This window comes from Borostomias antarcticus (assembly GCF_949987555.1).
Source record: "Borostomias antarcticus genome assembly, chromosome: 24".
In the NCBI taxonomy this organism is placed as follows: domain Eukaryota; kingdom Metazoa; phylum Chordata; class Actinopteri; order Stomiiformes; family Stomiidae; genus Borostomias; species Borostomias antarcticus.
In genome coordinates, this window is record NC_140257.1 from 14644683 (window position 1) to 14669581 (window position 24899).

General features: G+C 51.9%; 1 protein-coding gene across 1 annotated transcript; it reads right to left on the reverse strand.

Moving 5' to 3' along the window:
- Nucleotides 1-1087: 1087 nt before the first annotated feature.
- rnf31 (ring finger protein 31) lies at nucleotides 1088-24899 on the reverse strand. The gene is made up of 23 exons (XM_084457850.1): nucleotides 24753-24899; nucleotides 23962-24160; nucleotides 23065-23211; nucleotides 21962-22117; nucleotides 21470-21526; nucleotides 19805-19988; nucleotides 19406-19559; nucleotides 18676-18821; nucleotides 18302-18474; nucleotides 17237-17470; nucleotides 16430-16768; nucleotides 15481-15666; nucleotides 14628-14834; nucleotides 11423-11596; nucleotides 10737-10835; nucleotides 10262-10351; nucleotides 9906-10020; nucleotides 9247-9359; nucleotides 7427-7537; nucleotides 3719-3767; nucleotides 3467-3563; nucleotides 2623-2788; nucleotides 1088-2391 (listed from the first exon to the last, which is right to left on the reverse strand). The coding sequence occupies exons 2-23, from the start codon at nucleotides 24157-24159 to the stop codon at nucleotides 2341-2343; spliced, it is 3246 nt and encodes a 1081-aa protein (XP_084313976.1). The 5' UTR covers nucleotide 24160; nucleotides 24753-24899; the 3' UTR covers nucleotides 1088-2340.

The window sequence follows — 24899 nt, forward strand, 5'->3', positions numbered from 1 at the left end:
GTAATGTAATACCTCTCACATCATGGAAATTGAATTGACCTCTGTAAAAATGATTACTCCCCCCCCCCCACACACACACACCAGTTGAGTTTAACACAGTGAACAGCTACTGATTAATTTTCCATTTCCAGGATATTCACATTACTACCCGTCGGTTTCCACTAGCGCTATCTTCCCAAACCAGCTGTAGACAAATACAAACCACTATTCTCTCTGTCTTTCAGAGTTCAAGAAGATACAAGTGCAGTACGCTAACTATCACAGTGGCAAGAAAGATATGGTAAAAGTATCTATTCCACTTTCGTTACTAACCTAGCTATCGCACACACATTAACATTCTGTACACATACTGTATATATACACATCGCACACCATTTTGTATTTTGCACTGTTCATTACTGTCCTGTCCAGCCCTTGCACCATAATGTCTACCCATCAGTGTTATGCGCCAATTGACCAGAACAAATTCCTAGCATGTATAAAAACTACCTGGCAATAAAACGGATTGTGATTCTAATATGCATGTCGGACCTATAGCGGTCTAATCCTCCATTTTGTATCTCGGGGAATGGAGATCAGCCCGAGGACAGGACCAGACTCTCAATATACACGGGAGGTAGCAAATCTAAATTGCAAACCATTTTTGTCAGATGCCTGACGGAAAATGTATTTCAGATATCAGTCGGCTGGCGTGATGCCCGTCAAACCCAGATACTCTGCCTGACAAGCTGTCTGTAGAAGCAGGGAAAATCCATATTTAGAGTCTGTCACGGCCATAAGGCTGACATTCACGTCCAGTTTGTTCAAATGTGATGGAGGTTTACAGCTGAGAAAGGACACTCCTATGCCCCGTGCCCCCTAAGGCCTGGACCTAGAAACTGCTTTGAAATGCATGTTATGTGCTTTTATTAGGCACTAAGAAAGGCGATTTGCGTGAACAAACATGGCTCTCATTGTGTATTTCTGCTTCCAGGAAAGAATCAAGGGAAAACACAAAACGCCCAAATGTCAAGAGTAAACGTTAAAGAGTTTATTGTTTGTACACGACTCTGTTCAGACAATTTGATACGATCACTCGAGGGGAACCCAGCGGTTCTGAAACGACCCGTCTCAACGGAGCGGATAATCCTTCTCCTTCTCCCTCCTCCGGGCCGAGATTAGGCTCCGCCTCCGTCCGTCAGCCCGAGGTCAGGAGGTCGGACATCCCGACCGGTCAGGACAGACAGACGGACGGCACTAAACCCACGCTGACCGTCTTGTCTGTTGAACGCGCTCACAGCCATATACAGATAGATGGACGGGTCAAAACGCAACACGAAGGCCCTTCTCCGCATGACACAGTTCACAGTCCGACCGTGGGATTCCGGCTGAACGCGGGGTTAACCTCCGCTGGTCAGACACAGGTCAAGCGTGTGCTTGAGACGAGTGTGTCTGGAACGTCAGGTGGGTGAGGTTTACGTTTTTTTTTTTAGGAGCAAGAGCATCGATTCCATTGTTCCGGCCAAGATCAGTAGCACAGACTGATGTGTTTGACAGGATGAGAGGTTTTGCGGTGCCAGTCTGCGATCGCTGGTCAGGACAGTACAGCTCTGGGGATAGAACACTACAGGAGCATGCACCTACACAGTGTGTGATGAAGTAATGCTTCTACATCACTGGTTATCACTCTGCAGCTGAACAAACACACACACGCGCACACACACACACACACACGTGCGTGCACACACACACACACACACACCTAGTCGCTCAAAATAATATACACCCGGCATTCAGCTAACCTGGCATCGCCATCCGGATCACATTGTGCTTCTCTCTGCAGCTCAGGCTGGTAACGCTCCCCTCCAGACACATTTCCACCCGGTCGGATCTCGACCGGACCAATCACAACCGTTTATCTATTTACCTGGGCCAATCGCCACCGTTGATCTAATATGGGGCAGGTTTGATATGATGACTGTACCCACTTGATGCCATGACTAACCCACGTGTCGTTGCTCTGATTGGTTGTGGGTTTATCCAATTGCGTCCAGAGGCATTTTGGTCTGCGTCTGTTGATAACGGCCCCTTGGAAATCGTCCATGAACTGAGAATCTCCAGAACCTTCGCATTTTTGCAAATTGGATCTGGCGAAGCCAGGATAGCATTCAGCTACCTCAAACTATGATCCATGAATATCTGTGGCACAATCATGATTTAACAAGCACAGGTGTGTGAGTGTGTGTGTGTGGGGGGTCACTGTCACTATGACAACACATTCAGGAGGAGATGATTTAACATTCAGAAGTGACAGACCATAATACTCTGCAGAGAAAGGTGAACACAGGGGAGGTGCGAGTTTCATTTCTTGCGAGGAACCTTGTCCCCAAGTGGAACCTCGCCAGTCAGTTTCTGTGGAGACGAGAGACGAGAACCCGTCATCCTGAGAGCCCTCACACAGACCCGGAGTTTATCTAGGAGTTACACATTCGTCATCAAGCTACACGTAAACAGGACATTACCATTTTCGGTCGGATAGCAATTGTTTACCAAAAAAACAAAACAAATTTTTTTACTGTCTAACTGAGATCTTTAGCCAAGATGTGCAGATACCAGTGGAAAGAGAGGTGAGGGGTGCGTTACCTCCAGAAGCCGGCTGTAATAGGCCAGGTCGTCCTCCGCCTCCCCCCGCGTGTCCTCAACTTGGTATCTCCTGCAGGCCAGTACCAGCTCGTTGGCGTTGAAGAGGGGGGCGGGGTCGATGGAGTGGCCGTTGATCAGGCTCACCAGGTATTCACGGTAGTGCTTCCTGGAAGACACGCACACGCACACACGCGCACGCACACACACACACCCTGTTACTGTATGTACTGTACAGTGATTCCACCTGTAAGGGTGTGTCTGTGCCACGCACTGCTCCTGGTCACGATACAGTGAGACACACAACGCAGTAACAGTCTAGTCTTCCTACACGGTAACAGTCTAGTGTTACACAGTAACAGTCTAGTGTTACACAGTAACAGTGTAGTGTTCCACAGTAACAGTCTAGTGTTACACAGTAACAGTGTAGTGTTCCACAGTAACAGTCTAGTGTTACACAGTAACAGTGTAGTGTTCCACAGTAACACCATGCATGTACAGTACCACCATGCACTGCAGAACAGAACGCTTGAGGAAGTCCTTCCTCCCAACAGCCATTAGACTATTCAACTCCACACAATCTGGGCGTGGCCACAGGGATTGCACTTATTAATAACGCACCATTATGACACTATGGTTTTAGAGATCACTTGGTGTACAACACATCCATTGTTTTTAACAACGTACATGTCTGATGTTTTTGGTCTGTCCTTATCTTGTATGTTTCTATATGTGTATTGTTGTCTTGTGTTGTTTTTATGGCTGTTTTATGAGCTACGTGGCATTTTAATTTCCTTCGGGATAAATAAAGTGAATCAAATCAAATCAAACAGTGTAGTGTTCCTACTCGCAGAGTCCAGCGTGTCCAGGCTGAGTCTGGGCCCCACAGGCCGAGTCTGTCTGCTGTCCTCCTTCATCCTTCTGTTCTATCACTCCACACAACCCTGGGAGAGGGGGATGAGGACAGAGAGAGAGAGAGAGAGAGAGAGAGTGAGAGAGAGAGATGGAGGGAGAGAGAGATTGGTTAGTCTAGTGAAGTTAGAAGGATGTGGTGAAGATAAATGAGTCCGGTCTGAGCTCTGAGCCAGTAGGATCCAACCTGACTGGGTTCCTGGAGGCGTGTCCGTGTTGAACTCCACCCCCTTGTTCTGGAGACAAACACAGGGACACAACACTGAGCAGCGCACACACTCCGACGCCAGGGAGTGTGTGTTCTAGTCATGCAGTGTGTAAAAAACTCTGAGAATCTTACTCCCATGTGCTTGCGATGCGTAGTATGTATGTATGCGTTTGTGTGTGTGTATGTATGGGTGTGTGTATATGTGTGTGTGCACGTAGAGCATGTGCATATGTGTGTACAGTATGTATGCGTGTGTGTATCTGCGTGCATGCGTGTGTGTACATGTGTCAGTATGTGTGTGCATGTGTGTGTCCATGTGCATATACTGTATGAGTGTGTATACAGTATGTGTGTGTGTATGTGCGTGTGCGCGTATGGGCATGTCTGTGTGTGTAAGTGAGTGTGTGTGTGTGTGTATGTATTGTGTGCGTGCATGCGTGTGTGCGTGCGTGCCTGTGTGTGTCTGTATGTGTGTGTATGTCTGTGTGTGTGTCTGCATGCGTGTGTATGCGTGTGTCTGTGTGCGTGTGTATGTGTGTGTGTGTGTGCGTATGTGTGTGCATGTGTGTGTGTGTGTGTGTATGTCTGTGTGTGTGTTTATGTTGTGTGTGTGTGTATGTGTGTGTGTGTGTGTGTGTATATGGGGGGTGGAAAGTGCCACTTATTTGCTAACTGAGCAGACACACGTGACGAACGTCCCCACGTGACCACGTGTGCTATTCACTAACGTAGCTAACCCAGCAAACGCTCGTCAGGGCCGGGGGTACTTGAGCACGTGTGCTATTCGCATACGTAGCTAACGTCGCTACTTGAGCACGTGTGCTATTCGCATACGTAGCTAACGTCGCTACGTGAGCACTTGTGCTACAGTAGGACGCCACTCATCCGAACCCAACGGGACCGCAGGTCGTTTGTATCTCTGAAATGTCCGGATGACTGGAACATATGTTAAAATGCACCAAATTCAATAAGTGGTATACTTGTTTCATATAGACTCATAATAGACCAATAAATACCCTTAATTATTTGTGAAAATGCATCAAAATTGCAATCAAATAGCCAACGAAACTCATATAGGCCGGTAGCCTATAATAAAATAACCGAATTTCCACTTGAGTGCGTGCTTTGATCAAATACAGTACTTTATTCTCAAATGAGGCTTACGCTGTATCGATAGGCTACTGTATTCGCAGAACAACATGGTATAGCCTAAAACAACCCAACATTAGAACAATTAGAGCAAATGGTAATCAATAAATAAATAAATGAAATGACAGACAAGTTGTCGCGTCTTAGGCTATTGTAGCGTAAAAGAAAGTCTCTAAAACAACAGATGTAGACTAACGTGGCCTAGGCTGTAGACTATTATTTAACAAATACAGTAGGTCTAGTAGGCTAATCTACATGCTTACAACACGTCTGTGTTCCTGAAGTCCATTAACTGGGAACGAAAAATGACTCGATGCTCCTCTGCTTCAGGTTGCTGACGCGCTTTCTGGCTACCAAGGAATGCAGCTCTCGCGCAGCAGACTCGTTTGCGTTTTGCGCTCGACATTAGAAGAAATGAAACGTGACAGTAGACTACAGCCTACAAGCAACATGTAGGTCTACATACAGTTCTGTTTTTATTCACAGTAGGGTACAGTACTGTAATGAAAAGCCCACCAGTAACCAGATAGCTGGTGGGCTTTTCTACCGGTAGACCGGGAGGTTCGGATCTCTTATGTTCGGATGAGTGGGGTCCTACTGTATTCCCTAAAGTAGCTGAGTAAACACGTCGTCGCCGTCAGTTAACGTGGCTATCCCGACTTTACAAGTGAGACGGCGAGACCAGTAGTTCCTTTTTTGCTCGTTAATGCTTTGCATCCATGTAGGCTAACCTACATTTCTGTAGTTGCTTTTTAATGGTAGGCTACGTTCGTTTGTGGTCGGACGTGGCAAGTCGCAAGTGGCAAAATACCTCCCTCCGACCTGTGTGCATTCGAGCTATAGCGAATGATATGATGATGATATGATATGATATTGACATCAGCCGGCAACTGGAGGCTGAGAAACATATCCGAATTTGCGACGAGGAAGTGCGAGTTCAATTTGCCACCTCCCAGTTATAAACGAACGCACCATATACCCTGGCATAAGTGCGCTTTTTCATAACCATAGCAACCATTGCTTTATTGTACAAAGACTCAGTAAACTGTAAAAAGACAAGTTCAAGTTGGATTAGAGAGCTGTAGCTGATCGCGCCAAAAAGTATGTTTCCATACATAGCCTACCCATTCAGACCAGAGATTGAATCTGACATGGTGGTGGTGTAGCCTACTTCATTGTAGGAATAATAAGTATGGCTACAACTACACACAGGCCACAAAATACAATAACAAAATACAGACAACAGCGGCCACTAATGATTTTCTTTTCATTTTGGTAGGCTATCAGGGCTTTTTCCAGGACTGTCAAATACGCCTATAGACAAAGGCTATCCGATTAATAAATGCACGGCACTAAACTTCTGGTAGGCTATATACAGTATGTATAACGTGTTAGGCCTAGCCTAAGCTTACTTTAGTGCACAGAAAACATTGCCTTTGCCCTTTAGGTCCCTTTATATCTGTAGCCTAATTGTTATTGTTGTTGTTATTATTTTACTATGTCGAATGATTTGCCTGTTTGTGTGCTGCGCAGCACCATTGCATTCCTGCACCATCATTTATTTAATGTATTTCGTTACATAAAAACGAATAATATAGGCCACAACTAGGCTACACACATAGGATATAGATAAAATGTAGTGTAAAACGAAATAATAATAAAAACAGCAGGTTATGACATAAGAGGCTGACAGAAAGCCTACTGGGCTATCAGGATCAAAAAACATTTATTTTGCCAAGGAGCCTACTTCACAATATACTACGAATTTTCTTTCGGCCCATGGTGCATAACACAGATGGAGAGATATTAGACAGGATTCAGGGACAATGTAAATAAATATAACACCAGTGAGTTAGCTACTACCACAGCACTTGGCGTGGCTGGAGAACATAAGCTAAGCCAAATGACGGTGGCAATAATAATATAACATAATTTATCTTGTCAGCAACACACAGTAAGCAAAATAGTAGGAATAATAACATATATTAACCAGGTTATCTGTTAGTAGCCTGCTATTATTTAGGCTCAATAATCTAACGTTAAGTTGTCATATCACTGATCTCACTGGACGGAGGCTGGCTAGCCATATCAGAGCTAACAAGAGAACTAGCAGCTTAAGTAACCTGATGGTGACGGCGACGTTCCTCAATACCACTCGTGGTCAAGTAGCGACGTCAGCTACGTTCGCAATACCACTCGTGGTCAAGTAGCGACGTTCGTCAGGTTTGTCTTCTCAGTTAGCAAATCCACATGGGCCATAATTACGGGAGCTAACGAGAGCCACGCGAATGCCGCGACCCATGCACACATTGCTGACTTACTTCAGGCCGCCGCCGTCGCTAGGACAAAATGTCGTGAGTCACGTCAGTCCTCCTATCAAATACAATGGGAGTCGAATGGATTTCACTCACGTACGTGCGTACGTTTGTCAGCTCCGTATGCAGCTCAGTTCGCTCCGTGCGGTAAGAAATGGCACATTTCACCCCCCATATGTGTATATGTGTGTGTGTGTGTATATGTGTGTGTGTGTGTGTGTACCAGCAGCAGGGCTTGCAGCCTGCCAGGCTCCCAGTCCCGGAGGTAGAAGAGGCAGTCTCTGGGGTGGTGAGCATGCAAGCCTGTCACACTGCACTGCTCCACCGCACATGTCTACAGGAGGAGAGGAGGAGAGGAGGAGGAGGAGAGAAGGAGAGAGGAGGGGAGGAGGAGAGAGGGGAGGAGGAGAGGAGGAGAGGAGGAGGGGGGGAGGAGAGAGGAAGGGAGGAGGAGGAGAGAGGAGAGGGAGCAAAAATACATTAGAAGGGAAGGAGAAGGGGAGGAGGGAGAAGGGGAGGAGGGAGTACAGGCGGGGGGAGGGGAGGAGGAGGAGGAGGGAGAGACAGAAGAGGAGAGGAGAGAGGGTGAAGAGAGAGAGAGAGAGAGACAGTATAATGGCAGAGTGTGCATCTTGTCATCCTGTGTTCTGAATTCCCGGTTGAGCTTCTGTAGCCTCTAGCAAACAGCAGAACCAAACACTAGGAATCCAGACAGAGCTAGTAGAGACAGAGGGGTCTAGACAGAGCTAGCATATAAGGAGGGGTCTAGACAGAGCTAGCAGATAAGGAGGGGTCTAGACAGAGCTAGTAGATAAGGAGGGGTCTAGACAGAGCTAGCAGATAAGGAGGGGTCTAGACAGAGCTAGTAGTTAAGGAGGGGTCTAGACAGAACTAGTAGATGTAGAGGGATCTAGACAGAACTAGTATATGTAGAGAGATCTAGACAGAGCTAGTAGATACAGAGGGATCTAGAAAGAGCTAGTAGATACAGAGGGATCCAGACAGAGCTAGTAGATACAGAGGGATCTAGACAGAGCTAGTAGATACAGAGGGATCTAGACAGAGCTAGTAGATAAGGAGGGGTCTAGACAGAGCTAGTAGATACAGAGGGATCTAGAAAGAGCTAGTAGATACAGAGGGATCCAGACAGAGCTAGTAGATACAGAGGGATCTAGACAGAGCTAGTAGATACAGAGGGATCTAGACAGAGCTAGTAGATAAGGAGGGGTCTAGACAGAGCTAGTAGATACAGAGGGATCTAGACAGAGCTAGTAGATACAGAGGGATCTAGACAGAGCTAGTAGATACAGAGGGATCTAGACAGAGCTAGTAGACACAGAGGGATCCAGACAGAGCTAGTAGATACAGAGGGATCCAGACAGAGCTAGTAGATAGAGGGATCTAGACAGAGCTAGTAGATACAGAGGGATCCAGACAGAGCTAGTAGACACAGAGGGATCCAGACAGAGCTAGTAGATACAGAGGGATCCAGACAGAGCTAGGCTGCGTTCCGAATGGCATACTTCTACTTCTTACTACCGGTACCTACTACAGCTGCCCTTAGAAAGTACGTACTTTGCAAGCAGTAGGCATCCAATTGGGACATACTACTTCGTCATAACATTGCGCCTTGAAATTAGCCCACATCCGTCACTGTCCATAACGCGACATTCGTCTACAGCTGTCAACTCGCGCATGTGACGCACATTACCGCTGCGCAAAGGATTGTGGGTCAGAATAGCCAGAAAAGCCTGCTGGCTTGCATACTGCAAAATACGACCGGATGTAGTAGGTCATCCTGGTACTTTTGCCATACTGCATGTGGCATACTATGTATTGGGACATACTACATTCTGTTTTGGCATACTATATAGTAGGGTAGTAGGCGATTCGGAACGCAGCCCTAGTAGACACAGAGGGATCTAGACAGAGCTAGTAGATACAGAGGGATCCAGACAGAGCTAGTAGATACAGAGGGATCCAGACAGAGCTAGTAGATACAGAGGGATCCAGACAGAGCTAGTAGATACAGAGAGATCTTACGGTGTGGAAAGGGTTGTTGCAGCCACTGCAGAACTGGTAGCGACACTGGGAGCAGCAGAAGTGCATACAGCCCCCTTTAGACAGGGCATACTGGAACCTGCAGTTAGGACAGGCTGGGAGAGAGAGGGGGAGGGAGGGAGAGAGAGAGAGAGAGAGAGAGAGAGAGAGAGAGAGATAGAGATAGAGAGATAGAGATAGATAGATGTAATGGACGTGATGACTCAGCGGAAGACCAACATAGCCATGTGAACGCCTGTGTGCATGCTGAACGCCTGTGTGAATGCCTGTGTGCACGCCTGTCTGAACGCCTGTGTGCACGCCTGTCTGAACGCCTGTGTGCACGCCAGTGTGCACGCCAGTGTGCACGCCTGTGTGCACGCCTGTGTGAACGCCTGTGTGAACGCTTGTCTGAACGCCTGTCTGAACGCCTGTCTGAACGCCTGTCTGAACGCCTGTGTGCATGCTGAACGCCTGTCTGAACGCCTGTCTGAACGCCTGTCTGAACGCCTGTCTGAACGCCTGTGTGAACGCCTGTGTGCATGCTGAACGCCTGTCTGAACGCCTGTCTGAACGCCTGTGTGCATGCTGAACGCCTGTGTGCATGCTGAACGCCTGTCTGAACGCCTGTCTGAACGCCCGTGTGCGTGTGTGGGACTGACTGATGCCGTTGTCCCGGAGGTAGCCAGCCAGGCCCTGTCTCTGGTACTCTGGGTCGTTCTCCCTCTTCCAGGACTGGTACTGCTCACAGGACACGCCCCCGTGCTGGGACTCCCACTGAGGGAGGGGGGGAGGGAGAGGGGGGGTGAGAGGGGGAGGGAGGGAGAGAGAGAGGGAGAGAAAATCAGGGACATATTGATGCAGCTTCAATACACTTACTTGCTATACGTTTTTCACACGTGCATGCACACACACACACACACACATGCTCACACACACACGCTCACACACACACACGCACACGCACACGTTTACTTCATAAAATATGTATATAGTGTAGAAGTGCTTCCTGACTTACGGGTTTCTTGCACTGAGCGCAGAAGCTGTTCCTGCACTGGAAACAGGTGACCTTGAGTTGGTCTCCATCATAGATGAACCCATAGGAGCACTGAGGGGAGGAGAGGAGGAGAGGAGAGGAGAGGAGGAGAAGAGAGGAGGAGGCGGAGAGGAGAGGAGAGGAGAGGAGAGGAGAGGAGAGGAGAGGAGAGGAGAGGAGAGGAGAGGAGAGGAGAGGAGAGGTTGTGTTTGTCTTTTACAACCATACTCTAGAAAGTGTGTCCAAGCCGCTGGTATCCTGGTCCCTGTCTAGGCAGACCTCCAATTGTGCTACGAGCAAAACGTGTATCAATATTCACAGAAGCATTCATATCTTCTTCAAATATTTCCACATTTCAATGTATGATGGCAATCTGTACAAACTGAAAAAATGACCTTGCCCTACTGATGGTGTGTGTTTGAGGGTGTGTGTGTGTGTGTGTGTGGTTGACACTCACGTGACTGCACCAGAGGAACTTGGGGTCCTTTATCAGGGCCTGTTCTGTCAGCTTCTTGTGGAAGAGCTCATACACCTCAGGCTCCAGGCACTCCCGGAGCTTGAACACACACACACGCACACGCACACGCACACACGATCTCCATCAGTCAACGACAATATGGAGTAAGTTGAAAATTAGGCCCAATACCCAAAAATTCCAGACTATCCCTTTAAGCATACAGAATATCTGTATGGGTTTGCATTGTGTGTGTGAACGCCTGTGCAATACTGTGTACTTAGCTCCTTAAATATATCCAGGTGTAGGATGGTATATGCCTGAGCGTGTGGATCTGGGCTGAGTTTCCCAGAGGCATCGTAGCGCTACGTTCATCATAGCGATGCCTCTGGGAAACTCAGCCCTGGTCTGCCTGTATGTCCAGAGTGATCCTATAGGTCTACCTGCATGTCCAGGGTGAGCCTGTAGGTCTACCTGTATGTCCAGGGTGATCCTGTAGGTCTACCTGCATGTCCAGAGTGATCCTATAGGTCTACCTGCATGTCCAGAGTGATCCTATAGGTCTACCTGTATGTCCAGGGTGAGCCTGTAGGTCTACCTATGTCCAGAGTGATCCTGTAGGTCTACCTGTATGTCCAGGGTGATCCTATAGGTCTACCTGAATGTCCAGGGTGATCCTGTAGGTCTACCTGGATGTCCAGGGTGGAGAAGTAGCTGTTGAGGTGCTCGGGGTCGTTGATGTCGGGCTCCCAGCACACGGGACAGACCATGTCTCTGATGTGTTTGTCCCGCACGGCGATGGTGAAGTGTTGCTGGAAACAGCCGCAGCACACCGAACACTGGCATGACGTCAGGGACTGCATCTGGAGGGGGGGGGGGGGGGTGGGGGGGGCGGCGGGGGGAAAGACAAGCGAGAGAAAGATGAGCGCAGAGGGTGAGAGCGAGGCTGGGGTCGCAGAGGGCAAGACATGAACAGGGAAAAGCTTCTACTCTCGATTTATCGACAGCGTACGCTGAGGCAGCCATTGCCCTCTCTCTCGCACGCACGCGCACACGCACACGCACACACACACTCACACACACACACTCTGGCACGATCCCCCGGGGAACGGTCACACCGGCGAAGACCTTCCGAGGGGCCGAGGGACGCGGGGAGAGACCAGGGACGCGGTTTGGCGGAGGGCCGTTTGAGCGACTCTTTCCTGGAATATAATATATTCGTCCAATGATCATAGGGTCGGCGGTTCGAATCCCAGCTCCTCCGTGGACGGTTGACGTGTCCTTGAGCAAGACACTGAACCCCAAATTGCTCCCAATGAGCAGGCTAGCGCCTTGTATAGTAGCTTGCTGCCATTGGTGTGTGAATGGGCGAATGAGAGGCCATCGTAAAGCGCTTTGTCCGTTAAGGTAGAAAGGCGCTATATTAAGTGCACTAATAATCCTGACAGCGGTCCTCCGTTCTCATTGGTCCTCTGCTGGGTCCCTGAACTCTGGCTGACCTGTCCCTCCAAGGGGACGTCGCTTGCCGGGTCACAGATCCCGGAGCTTCTACGAGGAACGCTGACTGACAGGCATTAGTGAGGGATTTCTGTACGGACCCAGTTTTCCCCTTTCCCGTTGTCCTGAAGCTACCTCACTTCCTGTCCCTGCACGGCGGCTTCCTCCTGCCCAGACTCCGTCCCCTCCTGGCCCACGAGCACATCCATCTCCTCCCCTGCGCGGATAATCGACCTGGGAGACGACAACTCAAGCTAACCAGAGCTCTGCCTTTATTACCTGTGGGGCATCCTTGTCAAAAATGGCATTAATGTTATTAATGGAATTCATTTCAGAGGATGCCTTCTCTCCTGCCCGTTTCATCACTGTCAACATTTCAGCTTTAAGGCTGCACTTTTTCCTCTAATGCCAGCTAATATATCTCTTCGCTGCCGGTCACCAAAACAAGAATATCGCAGGGGATTTGGGCACTTTTTTAGGGGGGGCGCTATCCACATGTTTAGCTGTGTTGCTCATTCCACGCATGTACCATCCTTACAAGTTGTACCTCATTGTAAAAGTGAATACCAATGAGGAGTATATTTGATTTAGCTCTCCTAGGTAAAGTGATGGCGTGAGTCAAAACTCTGCATGAAGAGGGTGTTGAGGGTGTGCCAGAATAGCTGCTGCCCTCGGGGTGTCTCTAGCTTGGTAAACATGGCCAAGATCCTTCAAGTCAGGTCTTTTGGCAGAGTTTGACAACTCTCCTTCTCACAAGGAGTACAGTACGCCTCTTCCATTCGCTCCTTCTCACAAGGAGTACAGTACGCCTCTTCCATTCGCTCCTTCTCACAAGGAGTACAGTACGCCTCTTCCATTCGCTCCTTCTCACAAGGAGTACAGTACGCCTCTTCCATTCGCTCCTTCTCACAAGGAGTACAGTACGCCTCTTCCATTCGCTCCTTCTCACAAGGAGTACAGTACGCCTCTTCCATTCGCTCCTTCTCACAAGGAGACGAGCCAAGTGGGCTTCTTGCGTCTCTCTCCTCGCCTGGATACCTCTGAATCCGCTCATTCTACCCCAAGTCGACTGATTCTTGGTGTGGTGTTGCTACATGAAACAGCGGTCTCTCAGAGTCAAAGAATATCGGTCCAATGAGCGCCGTGGGGAACTAACAATTAGCCAATCAGCGGCAAGGGCGGGACGCCGCTGTTGCTACTGTCGAGCGTCGTCAAGCTGTGCGCCGCCGGACCCAAAGAGGAGTAATAACAATGGCTGCTCATGAACATTGCAATGGTGAATAAAAGGACCAATTACTTTGAAATCCGAACAGCACTCTGCTTTGAAGGCATTTGTTCAAAGGGGAGATGTTTTTTTTTCGTTCTCGTTTTTGACTTAGTAGAATGACATTAAATGGCAGCTCAGAGCCTGGAATCTTTTAAAGCAGGCCTTAAAATACCTACCTTTTTAAAAAGGCTTTTGTCTGTTAAAGTTATGTTCTTTTTGTTCAGTTGTGTTTTGTTATGCTATGCTTTTAAACTTTTTTTTTTTTTATGAAAAGTGTGTTACAAATGTATTATTCTATTATTATTCTAGATTCAGGCAGATATGTTGGACTCCAGTGATTGGTTAGGGACAATCAAATCTCCCTCCCCCACGGAAATCAGTTAGAGAGGAAGCAATGTCAGATTGAAGATCTTAACGAGTGTAACGAGAATTCTGTCTGATATCAGGCTAGCTCTCTAGCCACTCGAGCTCCGCAGAGTCTCGCCTTAGTCTCGTCTAAATCAGGAGACATCTCCATCGGAAAATCTCCGCTAGAACAGCGATGGCGGTTCTGTCCCGGCCCTTCTTCTCAACCTGCAGCCTCCTGGAGACTCTTTTCTAGCCGTTCAACAGTCCTCCTGACGATTTCCACTTCTCCTTCGGTCTCGTCCACCATGGTCTCCTGGCTTCTTCTTGTCCTTCATCCCTGGACCCCCGCCACCCTGAGACAGACTGACCAGAGGGTGAGGGCTCCTCCGTTTCCTCGTCCTCCGCGTCCTGAGGCCCATGGTCAGACTGGCGCTGGCTCTGGTCATTCACATTGATTGGCGACGGTCTTGAAATCATCTACCTTGACAACGTTGGGCTTGGCTTCAGCTTCTCTCCTTTAAAAGCACCCTCCTCCGTTTGGGGTCCAAACTCCATACAAGCCCAGCAGTGGGGGTTAGGAGCAGCTCCCCGATGAACACACACACACACACACACACACGCATACACACACACACGCGCGCATACACACACCATCCCAGTCAATTATGTATGTATACAGACACACACACACAATCCCAGAGTCCATTATGTATGTACAGACACGAACACACACACACACACACACACACACACACACACACACACACACACACACCCTGTACCTTGCTGTGGGGGAAAACTGACAGGCAGATGGGGCATTCCTTGGCCAGCACCCGGCGGATGAAGTCCCGGTCATGTGACTCCCGTACGGCCTGCACTACGTCCTCTAGGCTGTAGGGGGCGCTGCGCTCCTGCAGCAGGGACAGGGCCAGCTCACAGCGCCCCCAGCTGGGCAGGCCGTACACCGCCAGCAGCCTCCGACACACGCGCTGGAGAGAGAGGGATGGGGAGGAGATAGAGGGTGAGAGAGAGGGAGAGAACAGAGAGAGGGAAAGAGTGTGAGAGAGGGCGAGAGAGATGGAGGGTGAGACAAAAGAGGGATATAGAGGGTGAGAGAGGGAGAGAAAGAGGGAGAGAGAGAGAGGGAGGTAGAGAGGGAGGGTGAGACAGAGAGGGATAGAGAGGGTGAGAGAGAGGGAGAGAAAGAGGGTGGGAAAGAGAGAGAGAGGGATGCGTGAGAGGGTGAGAGAGAGAGGGAGAGAGGGAGAGAGAGAGAGAGGGAGGTAGAGAGAAAGGGTGAGAGAGGGAGAGAGTGAGAGAGGGTGAGAGAGAAAGAGAGGGTGAGAGAGAGGTGAGAGAGAGGGGGGGTAGAGAGAAAGGGTGAGACAGAGTGGTGAGAGAGAGAGGGAGAGGGAGAGAGAGATGGTGAGAGAGAGAGAGAGAGGTGTGCGAGGGAGAAAGGGTGAGAGAAAAAGAAAGAGAGAGAGAAAGAGAGAGAGAGAGGGAGAGAGAGAGAGGTGTGCGAAGGAGAGAGGGAGAAGGAGAGACACGGTGGTTTTAATCACACACGCTAGTATCGTCCCACACACTGCTTTTCACAACGCTGTGTCTTCATGACCCGCTGACCCCCCCCACCTGCTTGTCGGGGTGGCAGACGTCTATGGGGGGCTCGGGCTGGTCGCTCCAGATGCGCTGGTGGAAGGGCTCCAGCAGGGGGCGCTGCAGCAGGGACAGAGCCCCCCGCACCTCCCCGCCGGTCTGCCGCAGCACCTCCTGACACCTGGCCAGGTCAGCGAAGCCCAGGGAGCACAGCTCCTTCACCTGAGGAGGAGGAGGAGAGACCATCCTGGTGAGACCGTCCTGATCCAGCGAGATCACGTCCCCAGATCAGTCTGGACTCACCCCACCCACCCCATCTCGGACGACTTCTGACGTCACCGGCTGTTGCTTCGTGAGACTTCGCGATATTTTGCGAGACGTCGCGAGACTTCACGAGACTTCGCGCATCAACTACGGGAGCCAGTCAGGGGCCTCCGTCCCCACCGGGCGGAGGAACGGCAGTTAAAGCGCAGTCCCCGATTGGCCCGGTTGCAAATGAACGAAAACATATTTGGCAGGTGATTGGTTGAACCATCTGTCCATCGCCGTCAGCGTTGTTCACTCCTTCTCCCCTCCGGGGAACTGACTTCTAGCTGCCCCGAAACGATTTCAGGGGCTGTTCTGCCCCCCCCCCCCAGTGGACGCATCGCCTGATTGGTTCCCGTAGTTGAGGCGTGGAAATGAAACAAGACAGTCTCCCGGAGCGCCGCACGGCAACGCTAACGTGAGCAGAATAAAGCCCTGAGTGCCCGTGTGCGTTACTGCGCCGGAAACTAAACGCTCTCAAAAAGCGCAATTAGACAAGAACCAGAGCGCGCACTAGCGGGGGAAAACACGTTTTCGACGTTCTTCCGACTGGATTCGGCGAACGTTTCGTGACGCTGGCTGAAGGGAGGGGCTAAAGGCGACTCCTCCACGTCCGCGGGTTCAGTTCTGGGCGGCTAAAGGCCCAGAGTGATGCATCATGGGACTGTTTCTCCCTCACCTTGGCCTGCCGGTCCCGGACGGCCTGTCTGGCCGCTCTCTCCGTGTCGCCGCCCGCCGACAGCCACGCCTGTTTAGCCTCCGCCCTGGACAGCTGGACCACGCCCGCTCCTCCTCCTCCTCCGGGCTCCGCCTCCGTCTCGGCGTCCTGGCGGTCGGCGGCGGCGTGCTCGGACGGCCCGTTCTGGCCCGGGAAGGGCGCCGCCGCCAGCGCGCAGATCTGGTCCAGCCGCTGGGGGAGCTCGGCTTTCAGCCAATCGCAGGGCAGGATGCTGGCGTCCCCGGCGACGCGCATCCCCGTGTACACCTCCTCCGGGCTCACCCCCCTCTTCTCTCCATCCTGAACCCAGAGAGAGAGAGAGAGAGATGGAGAGAGAGAGAGAGAGAGAGAGATGGAGAGAGAGAGAGAAAAAGATGGAGAGAGAGATAGAGAGGACAGAGAGAGATGGAGAGAGAGAGAAAGAGAGAGAGAGAGTGAGAGAGAAATGAAGAGAGAGATGGAGAGAGAGGGAGACAGGGAGAGATAAAAAGGGAGGGAGAGAGGAGAGAGAGAAAGATAGAGGGGGAAAGAGAGAGATGGAGAGAGGGAGAGGGAGTGAGAGAGACAGAGAGAGAGAGAGAGGGGTGGTATTAGGAAAAAAGGGAGTGGTAAGGGAGAAGAGATGTCACCGTGCGGTTGAGCGAGGCCCCGCCCCCTCACCCTGATCAGCTGGATCAGTTTAAGCCCCTCCCCCTCATCAGCTGGATCAGTTTAAGCCCCGCCCCCTCACCCTGATCAGCTGGATCAGTTTAAGCCCCGCCCCCTCACCCTGATCAGCTGGATCAGTTTAAGCCCCTCCTCCCTCAGCAGCCTCTGCCTGCGCAGGTCGGGGTCCTCCGGGGGCGGGGCCTTGGGCTTGACCGGCAGGGCCGGCACGCGTCGGCTGGGCGACGGGGGGCGGAGCTTGGCGGGCATGGGGGCCGGCTCGGGGCGGGCCAGGTCGCACATCTCGCACGCCGTCGCCGGGCTGTAGTTGACGTAGGTGCAGAACTGACACACCCACTGACGGCGAGACGGACGGGACAGAGAGACAGGGGACAGAGAGACAGGGGACAGAGAGACGGGGGACAGAGAGACAGGGGATAGAGAGACAGGGGATAGAGAGACAGGGGATAGAGAGACAGAGGACAGAGAGACAGGGGATAGAGAGACAGGGGATAGAGAGACAGGGGATAGAGAGACAGAGGACAGAGAGACAGGGGATAGAGAGACAGAGGACAGAGAGACAGAGGACAGAGAGACAGGGGACAGAGAGACGGGGGACAGAGAGACAGGGGACAGAGAGACAGGGGACAGAGAGACAGGGGACAGAGAGACAGGGGACAGAGAGACAGAGGACAGAGAGACAGAGGACAGAGAGACAGAGGACAGAGAGACAGAGGACAGAGAGACAGGGGACAGAGAGACAGAGGACAGAGAGACAGAGGACAGAGAGACGGGGGACAGAGAGACAGAGGACAGAGAGACAGAGGACAGAGAGACGGGGGATAGAGAGACGGGGGACAGAGAGACAGGGGACAGAGAGACTCATCATCATCATGTCACAGCGTCAAACCGGTGGCCTGAGTTTCTATAGGTTCCTTTTGTATCGGACGCGTCGGGACTCCCGGGTTCGACGTCACGCTCGTCATCAACACGTCACCTGACCTCGCGATTCCCGCCATTTTACTCGGGGTAAAAAAAAACGCATGTGGAACGCATACAACCGGGATACGACGTCGTCCCGGGCGCCAAATCCGGAGCGCCGATACAAAAGGTTACGCAGCGTACGCTGTGGGGATAGGTCGTCCGAACCGCCTCGGCCAACGGAAAGGGGGCTTCCGACCGCCTCACCTGGCTGTCGGGGTCGCCGGGCATGCCCAGCACGGGGGCAGGGGGTCGCGGTGGCGTGTCGGGGTTGTGGGTGGGGGTCACGGGGGGCCGGGTGGCGAGGCGCGGCCGCTCGCACACCTCGCACAGGATGCTGCTGCCCGCGTTGACCACCGTGCAGCTCTTACACTGCCACTCTGACGGACAGACGCGCACACACGCACGCGCACACACACACACACACACACACACAAACATCACACACACACACACATCACACAGCGGAATACGAATCAGAAAAGCAATCATGTTTATTAATTAACCGACATTCCATTTCAGCACCCGGTCCTTTCTGTTTGGGGGTGGGGTGAGTGACGTTGATGGACAGGCGGACTGACCAGTGATAGCGGAGGACTGGGAGGCGTCGTCTGAGGCCGCAGTACCAGAGGAGGCCAGGCGGGGGCGCTCACACACCTCACAGAGCACGTCCTGGATGGAGTTGACTGTGGTGCAGTGGGCACAACGCCATGATGACTGAGAACTACTACAGAGAGAGAGAGAGAGAGAGAGAGAGAGAGAGAGAGAGGGAGAGGGAGGGAGAGAGAGAGACAGAGGGGGAGAGAGAGTAGCGGAGAGAGGGAGAGAGAGAGGGAGAGAGAGGGACAGGGAGAGGGAGAGGGAGAGAGAGAGGGACAGGGAGAGGGAGAGAGAGTAGCAGAGAAAGGGAGAGAGAGTAGCGGAGAGAGTGAGAGAGAGTAGAGGAGAGAGGGAGAGAGAGAGGGAGAGAGAGAGAGTGGGGGAGAGAGGGAGAGGGAGAGAGAGTGGGAGAGAGAGAGAGGGAGAGACAGGGGGAGAGGGAGAGAGAGAGAGGGAGACAGGGGGAGAGGGAGAGAGAGAGAGAGAGAGAGAGAGGGAGACAGGGGGAGAGGGAGAGAGAGAGAGAGAGAGGGAGAGGGAGTAGCGGAGGGAGTGAGAGAGAGTAGCAGAGAAAGGGAGAGAGAGTAGGGGAGAGAGGGAGAGAGAGGGAGAGAGAGAGAGAGAGAGAGAGGGGGAAAGAGAGTGGTGGAGCGGTGAAGCCAATGTTTCCTGGTGAAGAAGGAGTCGGTCTCTTCCTCCTGCCTTCCTCACCTGTGAGACTTCCTGCTTCTGGTCACTGCGGTCCGGCGGTGATTGGCTCGTTCCGGGTACGAGTGGTACAGCCGGTCGCACTCCACGCACAGCGACTGGACACACGTGGGACAGTGGGCGGCGATGGGAAATATGCCACAGATGGTGCAGCTATCTGATTGGACGGAGAGAGAAAGCCAAAGGAGAGACTCGTTAAACCTCGTTAAGGCTACCTCGTTAAGGCGTCTATCCCGTTCTCAAATCTCTTCATTCGGCTTGCCGGCTACGACCGACGAAACGGCTCCCGGTGTTAACCCCGCCCGGCTGGGCTGCGAGGCCGAACGCGCCCGTGCGCCCCGGACCCCCGTGCGCTCCGGACCCCCGACCCCCGTGCGTGTGCGTGCGAGGCGGGCTGCTCACCGGGGCGCCTGGCGACCGGGGCGCTGCTGGTGGAGGTGGAGGCGTTGGCCGTGCGTCCGGGACAGGGGGCGTGGCCGAGCCGGGGGGAGGGGGCCCGGGGCGGGGGCGGCGGGGGGGGGAGGGGCCTGGGCTGGCTCTGGCTGGCGGGCGCCGCCGCGGCGTCGGAGGGCTCTCCCGCGTCCCCCTGGGGAAGGGGGGGACAGAGCGACGGGGAGGGCGGGGTCAGAGGAGGGCGGGGTCAGAGGCGGTCGCAGCGATGACCGCTGGGAGATTCGCGGCCGGGCTGCGCTGTACCTCGGTGTTGGACGTGAACGCATGACTCTTCCTCCCTCCCTCCCTCCCTCCCTCCCTCCCTTCCTTCCTTCCTTCCTCCCTCCCTCCCTCCCTCCCTCCCTTCCTTCCTTCCTTCCTTCCTTCCTCCCTCCCTCCCTTCCTCCCTCCCTCTCTCTCTCTCTCTCCCTTCCTTCCTCCCCTCTCTCCCTCCCTTCCTTCAGTCCCACATTCACTTAATCAATTACTCATCCATTTATTCATTTAATTCATTAATTTGCTGAACATGTCCATTCATTATGCATGGAGGACAGTGCTGAGGGATGGACTGAGGATGCACGGCTCAATTCCACTGAGTCCGCTCGCGGGCCGGTTCTGGTCATCGTACGGTCTACTGGTAAAGATACAGGTCTACTGGTAAAGATACAGGTCTACTGGTAAAGATACAGGTCTACTGGTAAAGATACAGGTCTACTGGTAAAGATAGACACACCAGGTCTACTGGTAAAGATAGACACACCGGGTCTATTTTTAGCAGATTCCACAGCAGGGACGCATCAAGTGGTAGTAGAAGAGATGGGGGGGGGGGGGGGGGGGGGTTAGGCCCCGCCCCCTGACGACCTGGCAGAATATCAAACGAAACGCTCGCTCATGAAACACAACCGGTGGGGGGGTTGAATCCATGTGGAGGACGGAATAAAACCTGACCTGATTCGGAACGCCACGCAAACGGGAGTGGAGTTGAGGTGTCAGAGCCACAAAGCAGCTTAATTAGACGACTCCACATTCATTCATTCATTCACTTAATTAATTACTCATTAATTTATTAATTTCATTCATTAATAAGCTGAACATGTCCATTCATGACGCGTGGAGGACGGAGGACAGTGTGGAGGGACGGACGGTAGATACATCATCACTATCAACGCCGCATGGCGCCAGGGGGAATGTACTGTGGGGTCTCCATGGAAACAGTAAAAACAGAATAGGAAGCGGTTAGAGAATGAGGAAGGAGGACGAGGCAGCGGACAGACAGACAGACCCAGACAGACAGGGAGACAGACAGGGAGACAGACAGACAGGCAGGCAGGCAGGATGAAGTGTGAGTGACAGACATAAAGACAGACAGTCAGATAGTCAGACAGACAGACAGACAGGAGGAGGTGTGAGTGACAGACAGACAGAGACAGACAGGCAGACAGACAGACAGACAGGAGGTGTGAGTGACACAGTCAGACAGACAGACAGACAGACAGGAGGTGTGAGTGACAGACAGTCAGACAGACAGGCAGGCAGACAGACAGGAGGAGGTGTGAGTGACAGACAGACAGACAGACAGACAGGCAGTCAGACAGTCAGGAGGAGTTGTGAGTGAGAGAGGAGGTTGGTTGATACCTTCTGGCAGAGTGATGAGATGATCCTCTCTAAGAACTCTGGGTGAGGGTGAGCATCCTGTGAACACACACCGACATCAACATCAACTTTCTCCTAACATCTAACAGCTCTGGATCGGTATAAGCAGCGGGAGTCTTTCACTGCCTCGCCACTTTGCTTGAACCTATCCAATCCTTTTCAGATCTGTTAGGACTTGACGACACTAAAGCTTTCCTGGACAAGGATGATATCTTTTCTCCTATTGGTCCACACCTTAATCAAGGATGATATCTGTTCTCCTATTGGTCCACACCTTAATCAAGGATGATATCTGTTCTCCTATTGGTCCACACCTTAATCAAGGATGATATCTGTTCTCCTATTGGTCCAGACCTTAATCAAGGATGATATCTTTTCTCCTATTGGTCCACACCTTAATCAAGGATGCTATCTTCTATCTGATTGGTCCAGACCTTAATCAAGGATGCTATCTTCTATCTGATTGGTCCAGACCTTGATGAACATGTCCAGCTCCATGCGTAGACTCATGACCTCCAGCGTGATCGCAGCCACTTTCTCTACGTCGGGCTCCGTGACGTCGTCGGGGAAACTGAGTCCATCGGGCTGCTGATTGGAGTAACCATAGAGACAGAGAACTGCCCGTCCTCCCTAGACAGACAGACAGACAGGCAGGTTATACACACACACACACACACACACACACGCACACACACACACACACACACACACAAACAAACACACACACGCACAACTAGAGGGTGATGCTGCGTTCCGTTTGTGTGGGAAGCGGGGAGGTGGGAGAGACGGAGAACGACGTCACCCACAAGGGAACCGCGGTACAGTAGACAACAACAACAACAACTCGGAACAAAGATGGACGTTGGCTAGCTTTGTTTGCCAAATCAGTAGCACTACGCAGTATTTTTAGCACTACGCAGTATTTTTAGCACTACGCAGTATTTTTAGCACTACGCAGTATTTTAAGCACTACGCAGTATTTTTAGCACTACGCAGTATTTTTAGCACTACGCAGTACTTTGCGCATACGAGAGAGGTCGCAGACACGTCCTCAGACACCAGCTGGGGAATACTTTGTGTACGACTGATTTAATGAGACACAAATAAGACAGACAGGCTAATAAAAGTGTTATTAAAGCTTAGCGACACAGGGAGCCGCCATCTTGTTCACGACTTGCAGAGCGAACCGGGGGTTGGGTGGGTGGAGAGGACGAGTGGAGAGGGGCGTTCCGGTTAACGGTCGAGTCGTACGTCGTAAATCACCACTTCACAAGCCAAATGGAACGCAGCGTTAGCAGCGGTGGTTGTGTGTGAACGGGAGATTGAGTGAGTTGTGTGCGAGTAGGTGAATATGTGAGAGAGTGTGAAGTGAGTGAGTAGGAGGGTGAGTCCTGACCTGGATGGGTTACTTACTTACTTACTTACTTACAGACAGGTTAGATGCACCACACACACACACACACACACACACACACACACAGTTTAACTAGAGGGGCCAGTAGCGGTGTCTGTGTGTGAGTGCTCGGGACAGCGCGGGGGGGGGGGGGGGGCCCTGGTCTCGGGGCCCGGGTCCTGACCTGGACGGCGTCCACGGTGGCCCTGAACACCGGGTTGTTGTGCTTGACCGTGCGCCAGTACCGGGGCCGGCTGGGGCCCGTCAGGTTACAGCCGTACTTCTCCAGGATGTTCAGCGCCGTGGACAACCTCTGGAGGGAGCCGATGATCTGGCGGGGGCGGAGGCGGGGTCAGGAGGCGGGGTCAGGGGGGGGAGGGGTTTGGGGAGGAAGACAAGGCCGTGGTTAGTAACGTAGCGCAGTGGTCAGGAGAGATATGGTGTCGATACGGGGGATTCGACGAAGCACACGTCGCCTTGTGGCAGAGTGTGGTTGAGCCGAAGCCTGGGTTCAACCGTGAATGATACAGCAAGTCGCAAGGTCGCCGGTTCGATCCCAGCTCCCGACAGTGTGCCGGAGCGCCCTTGAGCAAGACACCGAACCTCAAAATCAATCAAATCAAATCAAAATCGCCTTGTACTGTCGCCTCACAGCAAGGTCTCCTTTCTGTGAGGAGTTTGCATGTTCTCCCCGTGTTCCCTCCTCCGAAAAAGAACCCAATACGAAAAACATGCAGGAGAACAGATGCTCTTTAGTCCGGTCCCTGACCGAGACCTGGACCGATCACTTGGACTTGGCCCCCGGGCGCCACTGACGAGGCTGCCCACTGCTCCTGGCTGCCCCTGGAGGAGGACACTGACCAGGCTGCCCACTGCTCCTGGCTGCCCCTGGAGGAGGACTGCTTGGGATGGGAGAAATGCAGTGAACGATTTCCACCGGTGACCCCCGAAGTTGCACGTGTGTGTGTGTCGTCGCTCACTGTGTGTAATGCGCGTGTCACCGTGTAGCCGATTAAAGACCCCCCCCCCCCCCCCTCTCCCAAACAGCAGCAGCGTAGCTTCAGAGCGACCGGACCCCTACCTCTTTCCTGTCGTGGCCCTCGCTGTTCTCTACGATCATGGTCTCGGCCGCGATGTGGCGGTACTTGACGGAGGGCGGCAGGGGGATGTTGGCCATGGCCGACACGCCGGCGCGGACCTCCAGAACCGCCCCGGTGGAGTAGAGACAAGCCTCGGCCTGGCTCCTCACCTGCTCCAGCTGCTCCGACGGCGCCGCCATCCTGGTCGAGAAGGAAACCATTACAGCCACTATTATACACCTGCCTGCCAAGGGATCGAGGTCACGCTGAAAGTTGGCAGACCGTGTAATGCTTTTAATTTGTCCTGCCTATTGTTTTAAATGTAATGTCTTGCTTTTTGTTTTAATGCTTTTAATGTCTCATGTAAAGCACCTTGAATTGCCCTGTGGCTGAAATGTGCTATATAAATAAACTTGCCTTGCCTAAAGAAGTGGGTGTACCGTTTCTAACGGCTATACATTTCAGAAATGTTAGTTTTGACATAAGTGATGGTTAAAGAAGTGTGTAAACTGTCCTTGAAGGGGGTATAGACTATAGGTCTATAGGTATAGGTCTATAGACTCGGGGTATACAGGGTTGCCAATTGTAAAGGATGGGTCAGGTCTATACAAGGCGATGCCACCTGAAAACAGCTTTCTAGCAATGAGAATGAGAATGATATTTTAAGAGACTTCAGTCATCAACATAGATATAACAGTCTGACCAGGCCTATATTTTACAGTAGCTGTACATTACTGTGCATTCAGAGCAGGATATTTTACTGTCACGTTTGGCAACCATATAAACTACTCACCTTTTTTATCAAGTTGTCTGCAGCGGCGATGAGAGAAATACCTCCTACATATTCAACAAACCGCCTTCCAGCTCTGCACTGGACACACACACACACACACACACGGCTAGCTAGGCCCAATTCACAGTGTGAGAGATAAAAAACCAA